This window comes from Oncorhynchus nerka, linkage group LG10 (genome assembly GCF_034236695.1).
Source record: "Oncorhynchus nerka isolate Pitt River linkage group LG10, Oner_Uvic_2.0, whole genome shotgun sequence".
In the NCBI taxonomy this organism is placed as follows: domain Eukaryota; kingdom Metazoa; phylum Chordata; class Actinopteri; order Salmoniformes; family Salmonidae; genus Oncorhynchus; species Oncorhynchus nerka.
Genome location: NC_088405.1, coordinates 41,196,717 through 41,216,108, shown reverse-complemented (window position 1 = coordinate 41,216,108; position 19,392 = coordinate 41,196,717). Strand labels below are relative to the sequence as shown.

The 19,392-nt window shown below is 42.8% G+C and overlaps 1 protein-coding gene across 7 annotated transcripts in view; it reads left to right on the top strand.

Moving 5' to 3' along the window:
- The window catches only part of lrrfip2 (leucine rich repeat (in FLII) interacting protein 2), a 55,849-nt gene that overhangs the window by 26,635 nt on the left and 9,822 nt on the right, over positions 1-19,392 (top strand). For 2 of the 7 annotated variants that reach the window (XM_029669918.2, XM_029669920.2), the window contains exons 3-7: positions 754-840; positions 12,741-12,782; positions 13,143-13,274; positions 14,117-14,188; positions 15,371-15,541. In XM_029669918.2, the coding sequence (XP_029525778.1) occupies positions 754-840; positions 12,741-12,782; positions 13,143-13,274; positions 14,117-14,188; positions 15,371-15,541 (504 nt within the window). Of the gene's footprint in view, positions 1-753; positions 841-1,151; positions 1,215-3,787; positions 3,851-3,944; positions 3,987-4,213; positions 4,292-5,002; positions 5,087-9,297; positions 9,364-9,694; positions 9,785-10,286; positions 10,347-10,702; positions 10,760-10,879; positions 10,922-11,660; positions 11,733-12,133; positions 12,251-12,740; positions 12,783-13,142; positions 13,275-14,116; positions 14,189-15,370; positions 15,542-19,392 lie in introns of all 7 variants that reach the window. The other 5 variants (XM_029669919.2, XM_029669922.2, XM_029669908.2 and 2 more) reach the window with 4 other exon arrangements.

Genomic DNA, 19,392 nt, shown 5'->3' with positions numbered 1-19,392 from the left:
AAACCGATCCAAGTGCATCGGTCAGAAAATATATAGCCTAGTGGTTAGAGCGTTGGACTAGTAACCGAAAGGTTGCAAGATTGAAAGATCGAATCCCCGAGCTGACTAGGTAAAAATCTGTCGTTCTGCCCCTGAAGTTAACCCACTTCCTAGGTCGTCATTGAAAGTAAGAGTTTGTTATTAACTGACTTGCCTAGTTAAATAAAGGTAAAATAAATTACAACTGCTGGTTCACAATTTATTTATTTATTTTTCACTTTTTTTTTTTTGTTGCTCATATTACTTTCTACCTTCCGAAAATGCCTAATCTTAAGTATGTAACCATTTTGACAGTCATTGATCAATAAGTCATTTTGTATCATTCCTGTGGGGGCAACATGTTTACTGCTGCCTTGTTTCGATTTTTCAGGTTCACCATAAGTAACAGTTTTGGTAGTTTTGCTTTACAATCATTGTATATGCTCATTTTTTGAAATACAGGGTTAAGTTGATAATTCCATAACGAGGATAACAATCACTTTTTCTACCAAGCACTTCGCGGGAGGAAAGTAGAAGTTCACTTCGTAAAAACTTCCAAATAGTCTAAACCGTTTGATTTTTGAGATGGGTGTGAAATCCAAAGTTGTGCTATATATTCATTGGCTATGTCATAGCAAAATGTAAAGATAAATATTGATACATTACTAGCTCAAACACTTTGAATCTGCAAAAATGACCAATGACTAATTCATTTTTTCATGTTTTGTCCCACAGGCGGAGGCCAGGTTGGCTGCAAAGAGAGTGGCCAGGGCGGAGGCGAGGGACATCCGAATGAGAGAACTCGAACGGCAACAGAAAGAGGTGTACACTCTGTCACACACACACACATACACACACTTAGTGATACAGGTACAGTCAATGATTCAACACTGATTAATTCAAGAAAGAGATCCTGCCATTTCTCTTGTTGAACCAGAAGATGTTGGGGTATACGAGTGCTGCATGTTCACAGATCAAATCCAGATATCTGTATATAAACCATCTTTCACATGTACTTTTCTCTTTCCTGTGTATGTAAGTGATGAACCTTGTGTGACTGAGTCTAAATCATATAATAAGGTAGTTGTGTGTTCAACTCCATGGCACTCCCTCCCTCCCCCTGTTCTGTCCAGCTCTCCTCTCGCCACTCCTCATCCAGCAGCAGGAAAAGCTGGGGCTCGATCCACCAATGGATGGTAATGTTAGGCCAGGGAGCATGGGCCTCTCTCTGTACTAACACAGCCTGCTCTGTTGTGTATGGGAGCTGCCCTCTATCCCCCTAAACGGTGCCCTCTGATGACAGAACCTTGCATCACATTATAAATGTTGTTCTGCAATGTATTTGCGTAGAAGACACCTTTATCTGTGGCTGTGCATTGAGAGTTGGCTATGGCCTCATTTGGGTCTTTTATGCTATGCAATGAGGCAGTTTGGGGCTAATGTTGATATGCATTTTGAATTAGGTACTTTGGTCCTGTTTTCTGTTCTCTAACCACTGTTGAGTGAGCGTTTCTGAAATAGGCGAGTTCCTAGGGCAGTTGTGGTGACCGTATTACCGCCACACCGGCAGTCACGAGTCATGAAGGCAGTCAAATTCCACGTGACAGTAATTAGGTTTCTCTAAACTCTGATGCTGCTGATGGTCATTAGTAGCCTAACAAACTTGCTAACTGCCTGGTACTCAGCACTCTATTGTCCCTCTACTCACTCTGACATCAATGCAAATGGAATGGAAAATCTAATCAAACACTTCATGAGAGCTCATGTTGCGCAACATTTCTATAGGATATGCAGTTGTGTGAGAAAATAGTGATGGCCTCTAAGAGGATCCCATCAGCTTTCTATAGGCTAAGTCTACTATATTTATCAACTGTCCTAATATTAAGCACATTGCTTATCTTTACAACAGGCTGGCATTTACAACAGGCTACCCTGGCTGGCATTTAAATGATCCACGGGATAAGGGTAGCGTAAATTACATGTTTCGAGACAGGTGCATGATAATGGTCCATTCTAAATCAAAACAAATTTAAAACTCGTTTTTCAACCTCTCCACAAATTTATTGTTAAACAAACTATAGTTAAGTCGGTTAGGACATCTATTTTGTGCACGGCACAAGTAATTTTCTCAATAATTGTTTACAGACAGATTATTTCACTTATAATTCGCTGTAACAAAAGTTTACATTTAATCCATGGGTCATAAATTTACATACACTAAATTGACTGTGCCTTTGAACAGCTTGGGAAATTTCAGAAAATTGTCATGGCTTTAGAAGCTTCTGAAATGCTAATTGATATTTGAGTCAATTGGAGGTGTACCTGTGGATGTATTTAAGGCCTACCTTCAAACTCAGTGTCTCTTTGCTTGACATCATGGGAAAATCAAAAGAAATCAGCCAAGACCAAGTCTGGTTCATCCTTGGGAGCAATTTCCGAACGCCTGAAGGTACCACGTTCATCTGTACAAACAATCGTACGCAAGTATAAACATCATGGAACCATGCAGCCGTCATACCTCTCAGGAAGGAGACGTGTTCTGTCTCCTAGAGAGGAATGTACTTTGGTGCGAAAAGTGCAAATCAGTCCCAGAACAGCAAAAGGCCTTGTGAAGATGCTGAAGGAAACAGGTCCAAAAGTATCTATACAATGACCCCAAGCATATTTCCAAATTTTTGGCAAAATGGCTTAAGGACAACAAAGTCAAGGTATTGGAGTGGCCATCACAAAGCCCTGACCTCAACCCTATAGAAAATGTGTGGGCAGAACTGAAAAAGCATGTGCAAGCAAGGAGGCCTACAAACCTGACTCCGTTACATCAGCTCTGCCAGGAGAAATGGGCCAAAATTCACCCAACTTATTGTGGGAAGCTTGTGGAAGGCTACCCGAAACGTTTGACACAAGTTAAACAATTTAAAGGCAATGCTATCAAATACTAATTGAGTGTATGTAAACTTCTGACCCACTGGGAATGTGGAATAACAGCTGGAGGAATAACAGCTGAAATAAATAATTTTCTCTATTATTCTGACATTTCACATTCTGAAAATAAAGTGGTGATCCTAAAACAGAATTTTTACTAGGGTTAAATGTCAGGAATTGTGAAAAACTGAGTTAAGATGTATGTAAGCTTCCGGCTTCAACTGTATGTAAAGACAAGATTACATCAAGAATAGTCTGATGCGTGACAATATTAGTCTGTAACTTGTGAATTATATATGATGCCCAGCTTAATTGTAGCACAACTAAAGTTGCCAAATTAACTTCTTAAAATTAAGCACATTAATTTGCTTTACAAGGGTGTAGAGCCTAACTGGCATACATAAGCACCCCGGGAGACCCATGAGGCGGCACACAATTGGCCCAGCGTCGTCTGGGTTAGGGGAGGGTTTGGCCGGCCCGGAATGGCCTTGTCTCATCACGCTCTTGTGACTCCTGTGGCTAGCCGGGCGCATGCACGCTGACACAGTCACAAGTTTCCAAATGCCACTGTGTATGTCACTGTGTATGCAATACTGTAGCTAGCTAGTAACTTTTCAATGGAATTACTGTGTGGAAACACAGGTTTCCTTCTTTATCTTTTCTGTGGTTGAACAGCTCTTGTTGCAGTGTTTTTGATGGATTAAAGGAGCTGCCCAGGTTGTTGGAGATGTTTGGACTAACATTAACATCAAGATGTGTTATGCGTGGTTACGTCATCGCATGTAGAGTATTAGCCTTCCTTTGCATCTCCCTCTCCTCTCTAAGTTCCAACGTTCTCCATCTCCAGGCCGACACAGAGAAGGCCCGGCACTCTGGAACTAGTACTAGATCCAGTAGCCATCATCGGCGGGTCTGTATACTTTCTCATCTCTTTCTCACCTTTATCTTATTTCCTGACTTGTCTTGACGTCCTATTTGTCTGTCCCCGTGTTTCTCTGCAACAGGATGATGATGTCATGTCGGTCCGTAGCACTGGAAGCTACAGGGTGTGTACATTTCCGTATTCTCATTGACGGTGTCATGTCATTATTTTAGTCTTGACTATTAATATGGAGGTAGATTTCTGTTGGAAAGTCCACACTGATGTGTGAGACCATTGACCTTGTCGAGACAGCATTGGCTTATGTGTCTCATTAATTGTTAGAATTTGTTAAAAATTGGAATACATCAATGTTCCTTGAGTAATTGTGTTGTGTGTGTTCTGGTTTTGAAGTCAACCTCCTCATTGCGAGACTTGGGCAGCTCATCTTATAAAAGCCTGGCCAGCACCTCTCATCGAAGAGACCTGGTGGTGCGTCTGTGTGTCGGGTGTGTGCATGTGTGTGTTTCCTGGTAAAGGTGGGATGGATGGCATGACTGATTGTAAAGAAGGGAAATGGGGATGGGTTTGCTGGCCCATAAAAGACCAGTGTTGAATTTACAGCTGGGGTACAGAGGAAGATGGCTGGGCTATATTAGGCAGGGCTATATTCTATGTTGTCATGGGCTAGGCTAATATCTTTGTGGCTTGTAATAACATTCAAACAGCTGAGATGGTTCATCTCTAAAGACAAATTGCCAGGCTACCGCAAATGACTCAGCGTGATAGTGTTTAATAAACAATTCAATGTCCATTTACTAACCCGTTTTCCTAATGAAAAAGACATTTAGCTTATCATTTAACCTCAGTTTTGCAGTGTCATGCACCAACTGTCAAAATGTAGCTATGACTTGGTGTGCCGTTCGTTCTCACAATTTTTTAGTAATCTGCAGTTCGAACACACTCACAGCACGTCCGTCTGTCACTCCTAAGAGCAGGGGTCTCAAACTCGTTTATCCCGAGGGACCACATTCGGTCTTCCCGCGAGGGCTGTATTTACTAAGACAACCGGACACATTAAATCGGCTCATGGGCCGCATCTGGCCTGCGGGCCGCCAGTTTGAGATCTCTGCCAAGAGCCGCCTATTGGCTGTTTTTATCTTGTGGTGGTCATATTTCACATGAACCTTGTTCTCTCCCCAGTCTGACGGCCTGTCCAATAGCTCGGCCCTGAAGAGTAGCTCCTCTGTGAAGGGTAGCTCCTCTCTGAAGAGCTCCCGCTCCACTGTATGTACTTGTCTCTTGCTGAGCTTGTAGGGGATTGATTCACAGTAAAAGTGACTTTCATCTGTCTTTTGTTATACACTGAACAAAAATATAAATGCAACATGCAACAATTTCAAAGAGTTACAGTTCATATAAAGAAGTCAGTCAATGGAAATACATTTCATTAGGTTCTAATCTATGGATTTCACATGACTGTGTATACAGATAGGCATCTGTTGATCGCAGATACCTTAAAGAAAATGACCGACTGGCACGACAATGGGCCTCAGGATCTCGTCACAGTATCTCTGTGTATTTTAATAGCCATCGATAAAATGCAATTGTGTTCGTTGTCTGTAGTTTATGCCTGCCCATACCATAACCCCACCTCCACCATGGGGAACTCTGTTCACAACGTTGGCATCAGCTAACCGCCCACATGACCCCATACACACTGTCTGATATCTGCCCGGTACAGTTGAAACCAGGTTTCATTGGGGAAGGGCACAGTTCTCCAGCGTGCCAGTGGCCATCGAAGGTGAGCTTTTTCCCACTGAAGTCGGTGATGACACCGAAATGCAGTCAGGTCAAGACCGTGGTGAGGACGATGAGCACGTAGCTGAGCTTCTCTGAGACAGTTTCCAACAACTTGTTCATAAATTCCTTGGTTGTGCAAGCCCACAGTTTTATCAGCAAATTCTCTAAAACAACATTGAGGTGGCTTATGGTAGAGAAATTAACATTCAGTTCTCTGGCAACCGCTCTGGTGGACATTCTGCAGTCAGCATGCCAATTGCATGCTCCCTCCAAAACTTGACATCTGTGGCATTGTGTCGTGTGAGACAACTGCACATTTTAGTGGCTTTTTATTGTCCCCGGCACAAGGTGCACCTATGTAATGATCATGCTGTTTAATCATCTTCTTGATATACCACACCTGTCAGGTGGATAGATAATCTTGTCAAAGGAGAAATGCTCACTAATAGGGATGTAAACTAATTTTAGCACCACATTTGAGAGAAATAAGCTTTTTGTGCATATTTACATTTAACATTTAAGTCATTTAGCAGACGCTCTTATCCAGAGCGACTTACAAATTGGGCATATGGAACATTTCTGAAATCTTTTACTTCAGCTAATGAATCTTTTATTTCAGCTCATGAAAAATGGGACCAACATGTGACGTTGCGTTTATATTTTTGTTCAGTATAGTTCAATCAGCCATGTGTTCATTTTAGTTTTCCTCTTTTGTGAACTTGAATGTCATTACACACTGATTTCAAATGTGATAGTGTGTGTGAGAGCTTTTGTATAGTGAGTGGGATAAGAAGAGCTTGATTTAATCGCTTTAATTGCATGCTTTACCAGAAAAGGTGCTTTTTACATGCACATGTATTTGTACACTATACTGCCTGACTCTAGATTTTCACCGTCATTAGCTAGTTTTCCATCCAATTGGCGGCACATTTAACTGTATAACTGATCAAATTATGCAAGCATTGTAATTTTGAATTCCGTAAAGTGAGTGTGGGAGAGGTGAAGATATTGTCTATCAACAATAACAAGCCACTGGGATGGAAAATGACTGAGGATAATAGTGGACGATATTGCCACACCTGTTTGCCATATCGTCAATCTAAAGTGTGTGCTGGCCTAGAGGGAAGCAAAAGTAATTCCGCTACACAAGAATAGTAAAGCTCCCTTTTACTGGCTCCAATAGCCAACCAATAAACCTGTTACCAACCCTTAGTAAACTTTTGAAAAAAATTGTTTGACTAGAAATAATGCTATTTTACTGGAAACAAATTGACAGACTTTCAGCACGCTTATAGGGAAGGACATTCAACAAGCATGGCACTTACACAAATGACTGATTAGCTGAGAAAAATGTCTGATTAAAAGATTGTGGGAGCTGTTTTGTTAATTGCGAATTTTTACATTATCGACCATAGTCTGCTGCTGGAAAAACGTATGGCTTTTCTCCCCCGCTATATAATGGATAAAGAGTTACCTGTCTAACAGAAGACAGATGGTGTAATTTAATTGAAGCCTATCCCAACATAATCCAGGTAGAATCAGGAATTCCGCAGGGCAGCTGTCTAGGCCCCTTTACTTTTTTCAATTCTTTCTAATGACATGCTACTGGCCTTGATTAATGCTAGTGTATCTATGTATGCAGATGACTCAACACTATACACGTCAGCTACTACAGCGAGTGAAATCACTGCTTCAGTTAGTTTCAGAATGGGTGGAAAGGCATAAGTAGGTCCTAAATATTTCAAAATCTGAATGCATTGTATTTGGGACTAATCGTTCACTAAACCCTAAACCTCAACTAAATCTTGTAATGAATAATGTGGAAATTGAGCAAGTTAAGGTGACTAAACTGCTTTGAGTAACACTGGATTGTAAACTGTCATGGTCAACACATGTTGATACAACAGAAGCTAAGATGGAGAGAAGTATGTCCATAATAAAATACTCCTCTGCCTTTTTAACAACACTATCAACAAGGCTGGTCCTACAGGCTCTAGTTTTGTTGCACCTGGACTATTTTTTCAGTTATGTGCCACAGGGGGACCTTAGAAAATTACAATTGGCTCAGAACAGGGAAGCACAGCTGGCCCTTAAATGTACATGGAGAGCTAACATTAATAATATGCATGTTAAATCTCTCATGGCTCAAAGTGGAGGAGAGATTGACTTCATCACTGCTTTTTTTGTAATAAGTGTTGACATGCTGAATGCACCTAGGTGTCTGTTTAAGCTACTAGCACACAGCTCGGACACCCCCATGCATATCCCACAAGACATGCTACCAAAGGTACAATCCCCGAGTCTAGAACAGACAATGGGAGGCACACAGTACTACATAGAGCCATGGCTACATGGAACTCTATTCCACATCAGGTAACTGATGCAAGCAGTAGAATCAGATACAAATACACCTCATGGAACAGCGGGGACTGTTAAAAGACACACATAAGACACACACTCTACACACACACATACACATGGATTTTATATTGTACAGTGCATTTGGAAAGTATTGTACCACTTGACTTTTCCCACATTTTATGTTACAGCCTTATTCTAAAATGTATTAATTATATTTTTTCCTCAAATCTACACACAATACCCCATAATGACAAAGTGAAAACCGTTTTTAGATTTTTTTTAAAATAAAGCAGACACCTTATTTACATAAGTATTCAGACCATTTGCTATGAGACTCAAAATTGTTTCCATTGAACATCAAGATGTTTCTACAACTTGATTGGAGTTCACCTGTGGTAAATTCAATTGATTGGACATGATTTGGAAAGGCACACGCATGTCTATAAGGTCTCACAGTTAACAGTGCATGCTGAGCAAAACAACCAAGCCATGAGGTCAAAGGAATTGTCCGTAGAGCTCTGCTCCCTATCCATGGAACTAGTCTACTGTGCCACCATGATGGAGCTAGCATGCAATGTTTTTTTTGTCATACAAAGCTGTCCATTTTTGTCTATTCAAACAGCCCCATTTTCAAATGAAAACAAGCACTTATTAAAATAAGGTGTGGCCAATTAGTGGGCGCAGCCTACACACCTGAACACACTTAACAAGATGGAGGATAGAGAGTTTTGATGTTGCGAACAGAATGTATGATTTTAAATAACCTTCTCAGAACGTTGAGCGTTACTGATGTTTTCTGTTTTTTTTTATGGAAAGTTTTCTTAATGTTCTGAGAACTGGACTTGAAATTGAACCATGAAGCCTGCAGAAAACGCTATGCTAAAGTACTGAACTCTCATAGAAGACCGTTGTTTGTTAACGTTCTCTGAACAATTTGAGAGTATTACTTTAAATAAAACCATGAGGAAACCTTATGGGAAGGTTGTATGCAAAATAACGATAGGGCAAACACATTCACCAAGCTCTATGAAACATGGTTCTTAGAACGTCATGTGCTAGCTGGGTTCTATTGATTATAATTCTATAGCCTCAAAGCAACAAGCTGTTCAATATTTGGCGTGTGTGCTGCCCAAATTCAGTCGGTGTTCAGACAGGAGTAATTGTATAATTTTGGAAACATTATTGCAATTTATCAGGGGGTGCTGCAGGCTTTTCAGCACCACTACTTTCCATGGCTTTGGGTCTTGGGTCACTGTGACCCTAAGTAAGATTTGCTTTGGTAGCATGATTTAACTTCTGGTGTTCCCCCATTCATGCCCCCTCTTCCCTGCCAGAGCTCTGTGTACAACGACCTGCATAAGAAGGCTCCCGTGTCCAGCAGCTCCAGGAAGGGCCTGCTGGTCAGTGTGTGTGTGTGGTCTCTCCTAGTGTGAGCCTCTCTGGGCGCGTTGGTCCAACTAACTGGAAGCAGATAATTGGACCTATTACATTGGTGGCCAATGTAACTGAGAAAATCTATCGAGGAAGATGTTTTTCTCTCTCTTTGTGCATGCTTTATGTATTACATAATTGTTCCATAATAGACAAAACGGTGCCCTGTGATGCTTTCAATTTTTGATAGTGCAAAATATAGATGAAAAGGCACGTCACAGCTTTGGCATGTTGTTGTGCATTATTAATTTCCCCCTGTCTCTCTGTTTATGGTCATATCATACTATTCCTCTCCTCCAGACTGGCTTGTACCATGATCAGAGGAACTACAGCAGCTTAAAGAACACCTCCAAACTTCCTCCTCCCACTACTTCAACCTATCAGCCTCGGGTTTGTCTTTCTCTTCAGTCTTGGCCTATTTCTAGCCCTTCCCTGTCTCGATTAAGTGGTGAAAGCTAGTTAGTTGAACTGAAACTACTTAAAGAAGAATAGAGTTTATCTACTCAAGTTTATGGGACGTATAAATGGCAGTTGAGATGGCCCTTTGTGAATGGTTAACTACACACAGAGGGGTTTTATAGTATCAGTGTGTGTTTGCACTCGAAGGTTTACAGTAGTTATTCATTTTAATGAAATTGCTGTTGGACCTCAATGACGTACATGCAAAGTACATGCTACACCTCATCCATTTTCAGTTGACGGGGACAGTCACCTCACTCTGTAGTCATATTCACATCTCAGCGCTCTATTCTCAGGGCCCCAGGGACAGAGCAATGGCGTTTGTTTCTCCTCACACAGATGACACTTTCCTACCAACCCCCACCCCTGCTCTCTGTGGCTGTCCCTCTAACTGTCCCACACCCCTTCTCCTCTACCTCTCCCCTCCTCACAGGCCCCATCTGTGGCCTCCACCGCTGGCTCTGGTTCGGGGCTGACGCGCAGCTACAGCCTGGTCAGTGTCACACTCATGCCTTCATATCACCTTCAAAGAAGACCAGACCCCAGTCCTCTCTGTAACATCTGATAGCCATGGCCAGGGTTCTCCCTAGGTCATTTATATTTAGGTCCAATGGTCACTGTGGCCACTTAGTGGTGGGCTAAGTTTGATAAGATATGGCTTTTTGTCTGATCAGTGCTTTCTACTAAGAATAACTACAGCAATCGTTTGATGCAGGAAATATCCCACTGTTTATATTTCGTTAATATGGAGAAAGGCGTGCTACTCAGCCTGTAAGATTCTCTGACTGAGGTCGTTGCTCCCTCTTGTGCGTTGCTGAGTTCTGGATGCTCTCTCCCTTGTGCCTTCAGGCTTCTATAAATGACGACGGTCTGTATGGCTCGTACACTGGTTCTCAATTGCATACTGTAAGTGTTCCGTGTGTCTATAATTGAATAGTGTTTAATGATGTCACCAGGGCCAGCAGCATACTGGCCTGTCTGTGTCCCCACCATGTCAATGCTGTGTGTGTCCCCCCCCCACTACAGCCCTCTGAGTACAGCTGGTGCTCCACCCGGAGCAGCCCTGTGGTGAGCCCCATATTCAGTCACACCACATGCATGGTGTACACTAACCTAGTCTGGCGTTACCATACTCCCAAGCCTGGAACTGAGACTCTCCACCATACTTAAACCCACACACTGCCATTAATAACAGGCTACCTACCCACACCCTCTTCCCTAGCCATCCTCACGTCATGCCTAGGGATACATAAATATATGTTTTGTTGTCACACACTGGATAGGTGCAGGGAAGTGCAGTGTTTTTACAGTCAGCCATAGTAGCATGGCGCCCCTGCGGCAAATTAGGGTTAAGTGCCTTGCACATTTTAATATATAGCAGTGACTGGATAGACAATTAATTGCCAAAGTGTATAGTATCTTCTACTTTATTGCGTTTTGAGGTGCCATGTGTTGCACGCAGCGGTGTGCAGGTCAAGACGATGTAGGCTGATGGGACAACTCTCGTCAATTTGTTCGAGTTCTACTCCGTATTACTTGATCAGATCAGCCTAATTACATGACCCGATGGACCTAAAATGTGGGGTCTTTTTGTATAGTCCAGATACAGAATGCCAGTAGGCTTCATTAGCGTGTGAAGGTCTTCACAGCTCGAGAGCTTCAATAGCAAATGAAAACGCTGGAAGTGCATCTGATTTGAAGTGTGTGAACGGAGACTCCCTTTTCACAGTTAGTGAGGTGTGTGCCAAGTGCATGTGGATAAAGTACTCTGATAAAGGGGGATCCTGACTGCTCATGCTCCTCACAGAACTCCTCTGATGACGATACTGCCAGCACCGTGTCCCAGGAGCGCTACAGTCGCGGCAGGAGAGACAGCGTGGTGAGACCCTGGGGTTAGGTTAGGCTCTGGAGGGGGGATTTAATAGAAACGGGCACTGTTGTTTCTAGTGTTTTATATATGGGTTATTTACTTTGGATGTCTCTCCTTTTGGTGACCTTTTTTGGGTGTGCCTTGCTGCTGTGTTAGTGTGCAGCACTGATATATGTAGGCTTCATTCTATCCTTTTCAATTTCCGTTGAAAAACGGACAACGTATCTATTCTGTTCCTTTTAATTATACTTTTTTTTTTATCCTATAGTTGACATTTCATTACACACTGACTCAATGTAGGCCTATGCCCTATGGCTCTCTCTTTTAGACTTTCCATGTTTTCCTCTGACCTCATTTCCTTCCTCTCCCTCGTTCACCATCTCTACCATCCGTCTGTCTCTGCTCAATAGTCGTCTGATTTCTCTGACATCAGTGAGTCGGCCGCTGACTATTTCAGCCGCTCCAACCGCAGGGGCAGCGTTGTGTCTGACCTGGATGACCTGTGTATCCCAGACGACCTGGACGCTGTAAGTTACCCGCCGTCAACACACTGGCGTGCGATGGAATGCACTGGATTGCGGTTGTGGACACGTAACAAGTAGTGTTTTGGGATGATTTCTCACAGCCTGTGTTTTCATACTGATGCCCAGTTATGTGCTTGCTGTATAGTCAACTCCTATAGTCATTGTCAATGTGTTGGCTATTTAGCACATAATAGATCTGGGACTAAGCTAGTTATGAATAGTATTATGGCCGGTTTTGTGTCTTCACAGCATGTGTTTGCTGCAAATAAAGACAATTGAATAAAGTTCTCTGCCCTGAATAACCTGTGTCTATGCCTGGTATGATCTATGAACATGCAGCAGTCCCTAACTCATACCCCAGCTACTAACTGATTTGCAGGGTGTGATCAGGTTCGGCATCAAGCACGTGCCACTTTGGATACGAAATCCGTTCATGCTTGCAGATGCCGTTGGCATGTCTGTTTAAATGATTGTTTCCTTATTTCTCTTTCAGCTGGATGAAAAATGTGATAAGACCTTCGTAGACTACAGCCGGGTGAGTAGAACAAGCAGGAGCGATATCCAGTGTTCATGTCTTCAGGCCATTTTATTTGTATCAATGACGAACGTGACCAATGTAGGTCTAAATCATTAAATAGGTTTCCAATCCATATTTCTACCTGCGTTCATCGCCACGCCGTTCAGGTCCATATTGTTAGTTTCCTCATATCTTCCGCATAGAGCTGTGGTAATGCCGGGTGATATATATCATCTTAGTGGGCCTGGTTGGAGCTGAATGGGAGGATCAGTTAAGCCAGGGCCCAGTAGTGTCGGTGTTGAATGACAGTCCTGGGGTGTGTCGTGTTGACTTGAGCTCTTGACTTAAGGTGCTTTGTGTTGTTTATTTTTCTTCTAGCCATCCTCGCGCTGCACCACTCCCGGCCTCTCCCCGGCCACCCTGGCCTCCCTGGGGGGGACCTCCTCGAGACGGGGCAGTGCAGACACAGGCAGCATTGTCGATCCTGACACCAGTCTGAGTGAATTGAGGGTACACACACACACCACCACCAGCCGCATAAACACCATTGCATAAACACAACTCTGAATGCTCAGCTATGAAAAGCCAACTGACAGGTGCTGACCTGTTGCACCCTCTACAACCACTGTGATTATTATTATTATTTGACACTGCTGGTCATCTATGAATGTTTGAACATCTTGGCCATGTACTGTTATAATCTCCACCCGGCACAGCCAGAAGAGGACTGGCCACCCCTCAGAGCCTGTTTCTACCTAGGTTCCTCTGTCTTTCTAGGGAGTTTTTCCTAGCCACCGTGCTTCTACATCTGCATTGCTTGCTGTTTTGGGGTTTTAGGCTGGGTTTCTGTACAGCACTTTGTGACATCGGCGAATACATTTGATTGATTACAAGGTTTAATTACAACCTGTTATTATACGGTTAGATAAGTGTGTCAGTACCAGTATCAATACCAATGTTATCTAAAACACTAAAACCATTCAAATGTCAAATCGATTTGAAATACAAGATAAGTTACTTTTTACAGTGAACCATGTGTAGTAGTTTATTATTTTCCTCACTACTGTTTTATTTGAGTTCAGCGATGATCTGAAACATCCACACCTCCCTGCTCTCAACGCCTTATGTTACATATTGACACCATGTATGCACGGGGAAGACTGGAAATGACATATTTCTTCGACTTCCTATAAAGCTGTCCTTGTGTATGTCTGTGCATACCGTTGGGTAAATGACTGTCTTCAGATGCCAACAGCACGGGTGCTCTGTCTTAAATCTGTCAATCTGTCCTTAGTTCTCCCTGGTTTCCCCCGATTCACCCCAGCCAACCCTTCCTCCCATCTGCTCTACAGGATATCTATGATCTAAAGGACCAGATTCAGGATGTAGAGGGGCGGTACATGCAGGGGCTTAAAGAGCTGAAGGTAGAGGGGCCTGAGCTCGCAGCATGCCTTCTCTTGTCCTCTGGGAGCCTTATGGCATCTCTAACCCCCCTGTACCTACGTCTCCCCCTCTCTCGCCCCATCTAGGGCTCCACTGACTAACCCGCTAACTGTAACACCAAAAGCACTCATTTCTATCTTGGCTCCCTGTCTGATGGCATGTTCCCTGCATGACCTTTCTTGCTCAGTTTGAAACTCACTGGTAACGGAAAGGATGGAAAGCCTTGCTTGAACCCTGGCAGTGCTTGTGGGGGTAAGCGCAAGACTAAGTATTGTCTTGTCTTGCAGCAGTCCTCTGCCTGTTGGATGCGTTTCAGGGTTTGTAGTCCTACCCAGAAAAAAACGACAAGCTTTCATTCACACAGCACTGAATGGTCTCCTGGCTTCTTTTCTGTCGCCACCCTAAAAAGTTCACTTTTCTCTAAGTCTGAGGAAGTATATTTGTACTTTACTAACACAATAGCTGAACTTGCTCATGTTTTGATATATTTTTTTTGTTTGGCCTCAAGTGTTTGTTTTTTTTCAGATGCCTTTTCATTACTGCCTTGAATCATTCCTTCCGAATGAATCAATCCACAATGGATATCAAGTGTATCAGTTTTCATCACTTGTCCATCGCGGGTTTTGTCATTAATTACAATGTGAGACAATTCCATGGTGGGGAGCATTGTGATGACGTTTACACCCCCCCCCCCCCCAGATTCTTAAACACAATCAAACCCGAGCTGGACAACCGGTGGAACCCTTGAGATTAGCCTTTCCTCTGTTTTAGGTCTTATTTAAGATATTACTAGTGTACATAAATTGTACTTTTTTTTTTACATGAGTATTGTTCATTTAGCGTAAGAGCTCTAGTCACTGTTAAAATGCGTCAAATTGCATTGAACTCATTTGAAGGTGAGACTGAAAAATAAAGGTTACATTTAATTGAACTGCACCCTACCCAACATCTATAGCAGTGTCTGTCTGTCGCCGGTGTTTTTCCAACATCCCAAACACGGCTTCCTAGTTGAGATACTAAAGGAATGTAAGAGTAAATGTAGTGTTCTATTATCAGTGTGGTCGTGTAGCTGTATCTCCCATAAATAAATGTAATTACCATAGTAATAGTAGTAGTTCCCACCAAGGGTTAAGTGTGTAAACATCTGTGTGTGTCCCTGGTAGGAGTCGCTCTCGGAGGTGGAGGAGAAGTATAAAAAAGCCATGGTATCAAACGCACAGCTGGACAACGACAAAACCAACCTCGTCTACAACGTGGACACACTCAAGGACGTGATCGAGGAGATGGAAGAGCAGATGGCCGAGATGCGGAGGGAAACCGAGGACAAGTCTAAGGTGAAGTGTTAAACACACACACACACACAGCATCGTAGATAACCTTTATCATCTAGTGTTAACACATGCAGGCTCGGACCGAGGCGAGAATATACAAATTGCTGCAAAGTCTCCAACCACACTATCAACTTGTCCACACACAGTGCCCTCCAGTAATATTGGCACCCTTGGTAAATATGAAAAAAACGGGCTGTGGGAATACATTTTTTGTTGTTGCTGTTTATCCTCTTGGTCTATCATTCAAAATATTCATAAAAATCAAACCTTTTAATTGAAGTAAGATTATTATTTTTTTAATTAAGGTAAAATAAATGAAATAATGATTTTTCTCCGAAAAGTGTGCCACAATTATTGGCACCTCTAGAAATTCTTATGAGTAAAATCTAACTGAAGTGCATTCCCATTCATGTTTTACGTTTTTAAGTTCTCCTGAGTGATTAGGAACACTTAAGAGATAAGCCATGACTTCCTGTTCACTATGGTAAAGACCCGAGAATACAGTAATGATGTGCGACAAAAGGTTGTGGAGCTGCACAAATCAGGAAATGGCTATAAGAAAATAGCTCAATGTTTAAAAATGCCCATTTCCACTATCAGGGATATAATTAAGACATTTAAAGCAACTGGAGATGTTAACATGTGGTCTGGAAGAGAAAGTGTGTCTATATTGACCCCACGCACAGTGAGGAGGATGGTTAGAGTGGCCAAAAAATCTCCAAGGATCACAGCTGGAGAATTGCAGACGTTACTTGTATCTTAGTCAGAATGTCTCCAAAACTATGATCAGACGCCACCTACATAACCACAAGTTGTTTGGGAGGGTTGCCATAAAAAAAGCCTTTGCGGTCATCAAACAACAAACCCAAGTGCCTGCAGTTTGCCGAACATTACTGGAACTTTCATTGGGACCAGGTTCTATGGTCAGGTGAGACCAAAATAGAGCTTTTTGCAAACAATCACCAGAGGTGGGTTTGGCGTAGACAGAAAGATAGCCATGCAGAAAAGTACCTCATCCCCACTGTGAACTATGGAGGTGGATCTTTGATGTTGTGGTGCCGTTTTTCTTCCAAAGGCCCTGGACAACTTGTTAGGATACATAGTATCATGGACTCCATGGACCTTGGAATCTGGAGAGATGGTGGAATGGTTTCAGATCCCTTGACATGTGTTCTCCAAACTTATTACGCATTATAGGAGAAGACTCAGAGCTGTTATCTTGGCAAAGGGAAGTTGCACAAAGTATTTATTGACTGGGTGCCAATAATTGTGGCACACATATATATGAGAATACATTTTTTTTTCAATTATTTTACTTAGGTTAGATTTTTGTAAATATTTTTGAATGAAACACCAAAGAGGGTTTAACAAAGTTGCCAATATTAGTGGAGGGCACTGTACTTGCAGTTCATGTGTGCAGGTCTTACAATCAGTAAAGTAGCCAAGTCAAACTGCACCATAGTCAGTCTGACCATGAGATCTAATGCTCTCTGCTGACAATGGGTGTACCATCACCCCTGGTGAGACAAAACCACAGCACTTCTTGCCAGTCCTGTCTGGCCCAGCGATGTTGGGTATGTGGCCATAGGTGAGGTTGTTGCCGGTGATGTCTGGTAAGGACCTGCCTTACAACAGGCCTACAAGCCTTGAGCACTGATGGAGGGATTGTGCTTTCCTGGTGTTACTCGGGCAGTTGTTGTTGCCAACCTTTACCTGTCCCGCAGGTGTGATGTTCGGATGTGCAGGTGTTACACGTGGTCTGCCACTGCGAGTATGATCAGCTGTCCGTCCTGTCTCCCTGTAGCGCTGTCTTAGGCATCTCACAGTACGGACATTGCAATTTATTGCCCTGGCCACATCTGTAGTTCTCATGCCTCCTTGCAGCATGCCCAAAGCACATTCACGCAGTTGAGCAGGGACCCTGGGCATCTTTCTTTTGGTGTTTTTCAGTCAGTAGAAAGACCTCTTTAGTGTCCTAAGTTTTCATAACTGTGACCTTAATTGCCTACCGTCTGTAAGCTGTTAGTGTCTTAACGACCGTTCCACAGGTGCATGTTCATGAATTGTTTATGGTTCATTGAACAAGCACGGGAAACAGTGTTTAAACCCTTTACAATGAAGATCTGTGAAGTTAATTCGTAAAAAATCCAAATATCTTTGAAAGACAAAAGCGATGTTTCTTTTCTTGCTGAGCTGAGTCGTGATCGTGGTAAAATTGTGCGTCCGGCTTACTATCATCCTGGCAGTTGTTGTGAACTTTGCGAGGCATGTCACTTCACCCATCTCTTCACACATCCCACTGTTTTAACCACAACTGGATGGATCCATAAAGAATGGCTGTAGGAATAATTATCACTGAATGATGAAACATTGGAATAAAGTAGGCGAATGCAATTGAAGGCATACGCTTGCTTACTGAAACTCCCAAAGTCATCCAATTGTTGTAATGCATTTGATTGAAGCAATAGCCTACCGCGTGTGGTCAACTCTTTCAGCACTGTTTCGCGCTGCTTTGTGACATGCGTGGGGTGGGGTCTTGATAAATCAATTCATGAATGTCCGTTTTTTTTTTTCTTTTCACTGAATCTCCGTTTGAATATTTGTTAGGCCTCGGAAATGTCAGCTAAGTTGAGGTGAGTGCTGTTCATGATCATCTCGTCTAGTTGGCTCATTTATGAGCACTGATGAGAACATTTTGCCACCATGTTATGTAGCTTAACGAGTGGATTATTGTTCTCTTTACTCGCTGTCACTTAGTAGCCTACTCCTGACCAAAACGCCTGTACTTGTCTTAATCAATGTGATTGTGTTTCTCCGGATCTCTCTGTACATTCGGTTAATTCTCTGGCTGGGCAAATCAGTGGAGGTGGTATAGCTCACCTTTATTCGTTTGCTCATCGATCTCTGATCAGAAATGTTTAGCATGCAATAATGTAGACTAAATCAAGTCTAGGCCTGTTATTTTACTTCAAATGTAATTTTATTGGTCACATACACATGGTTAGCAGATGCTATTGCGAGTGTAGAGAAATGCTTGTGCTTCTAGTTCTGACAGTGCAGAAACATCTAACATGTAATCGAACAATTCAACAACTACCTTATACACACACATCAAAGTAAAGGAATGGAATAGAGAAAATATACATATAAATATATGGATGAGCAAGTATATACATATGAGATAAGTAATGCAAGATATGTACACATTATTAAAGTGACTAGTGATCCATTTATTAAAGTGGGCAATGAATTCAAGTCTGTATGTAGGCATCAGCCTCTCTGTGTTAGTGATGGCTGTTTCACAGTCTGATGGCCTTGAGATAGAAGCTGTTTTTCAGTCTCTCGGTCCCAGCTTTGATGCACTTGTACTGACCTCGCATTCTGTATGGTAGCGGTGTGAACAGGCAGTGGCTTGGTTGGTTGTTGTCCTTGATGATCTTTTTGGCCTTTCTGTGACATCGGGTGCTGTAGGTGTCCTGGAAGGCAGGTAGTTTGCCCACGGTGATGTGTTGTGCAGACCGCACAAGCCTCTGGAGAGCCTTGCCGTTGTGGGCGGTGCAATTGCCGTACCAGGCGGTGATACAGCCCGACAGGATGCTCTCAATTGTGCATCTGTCAAGGTTTGTCAGGGTTTTGGGTGACAAGACACATTTCTTCAGCCTCCTGAGGTTGAAGAGGCGCTAGTGCGTCTTCTCACCACACTGTCTGTGTGGGTGGACCATTTCAGATTGTCCGTGATGTGTACGCCGAGGAACTTAAAACTTTCCACCTTCTCCACTGCTGTCCCCTCGATGTGGATAGGGGGGTGCTCCCTCTGCTGTTTCCTGAAGTCCACGACCGTGTATAGGCAGCGT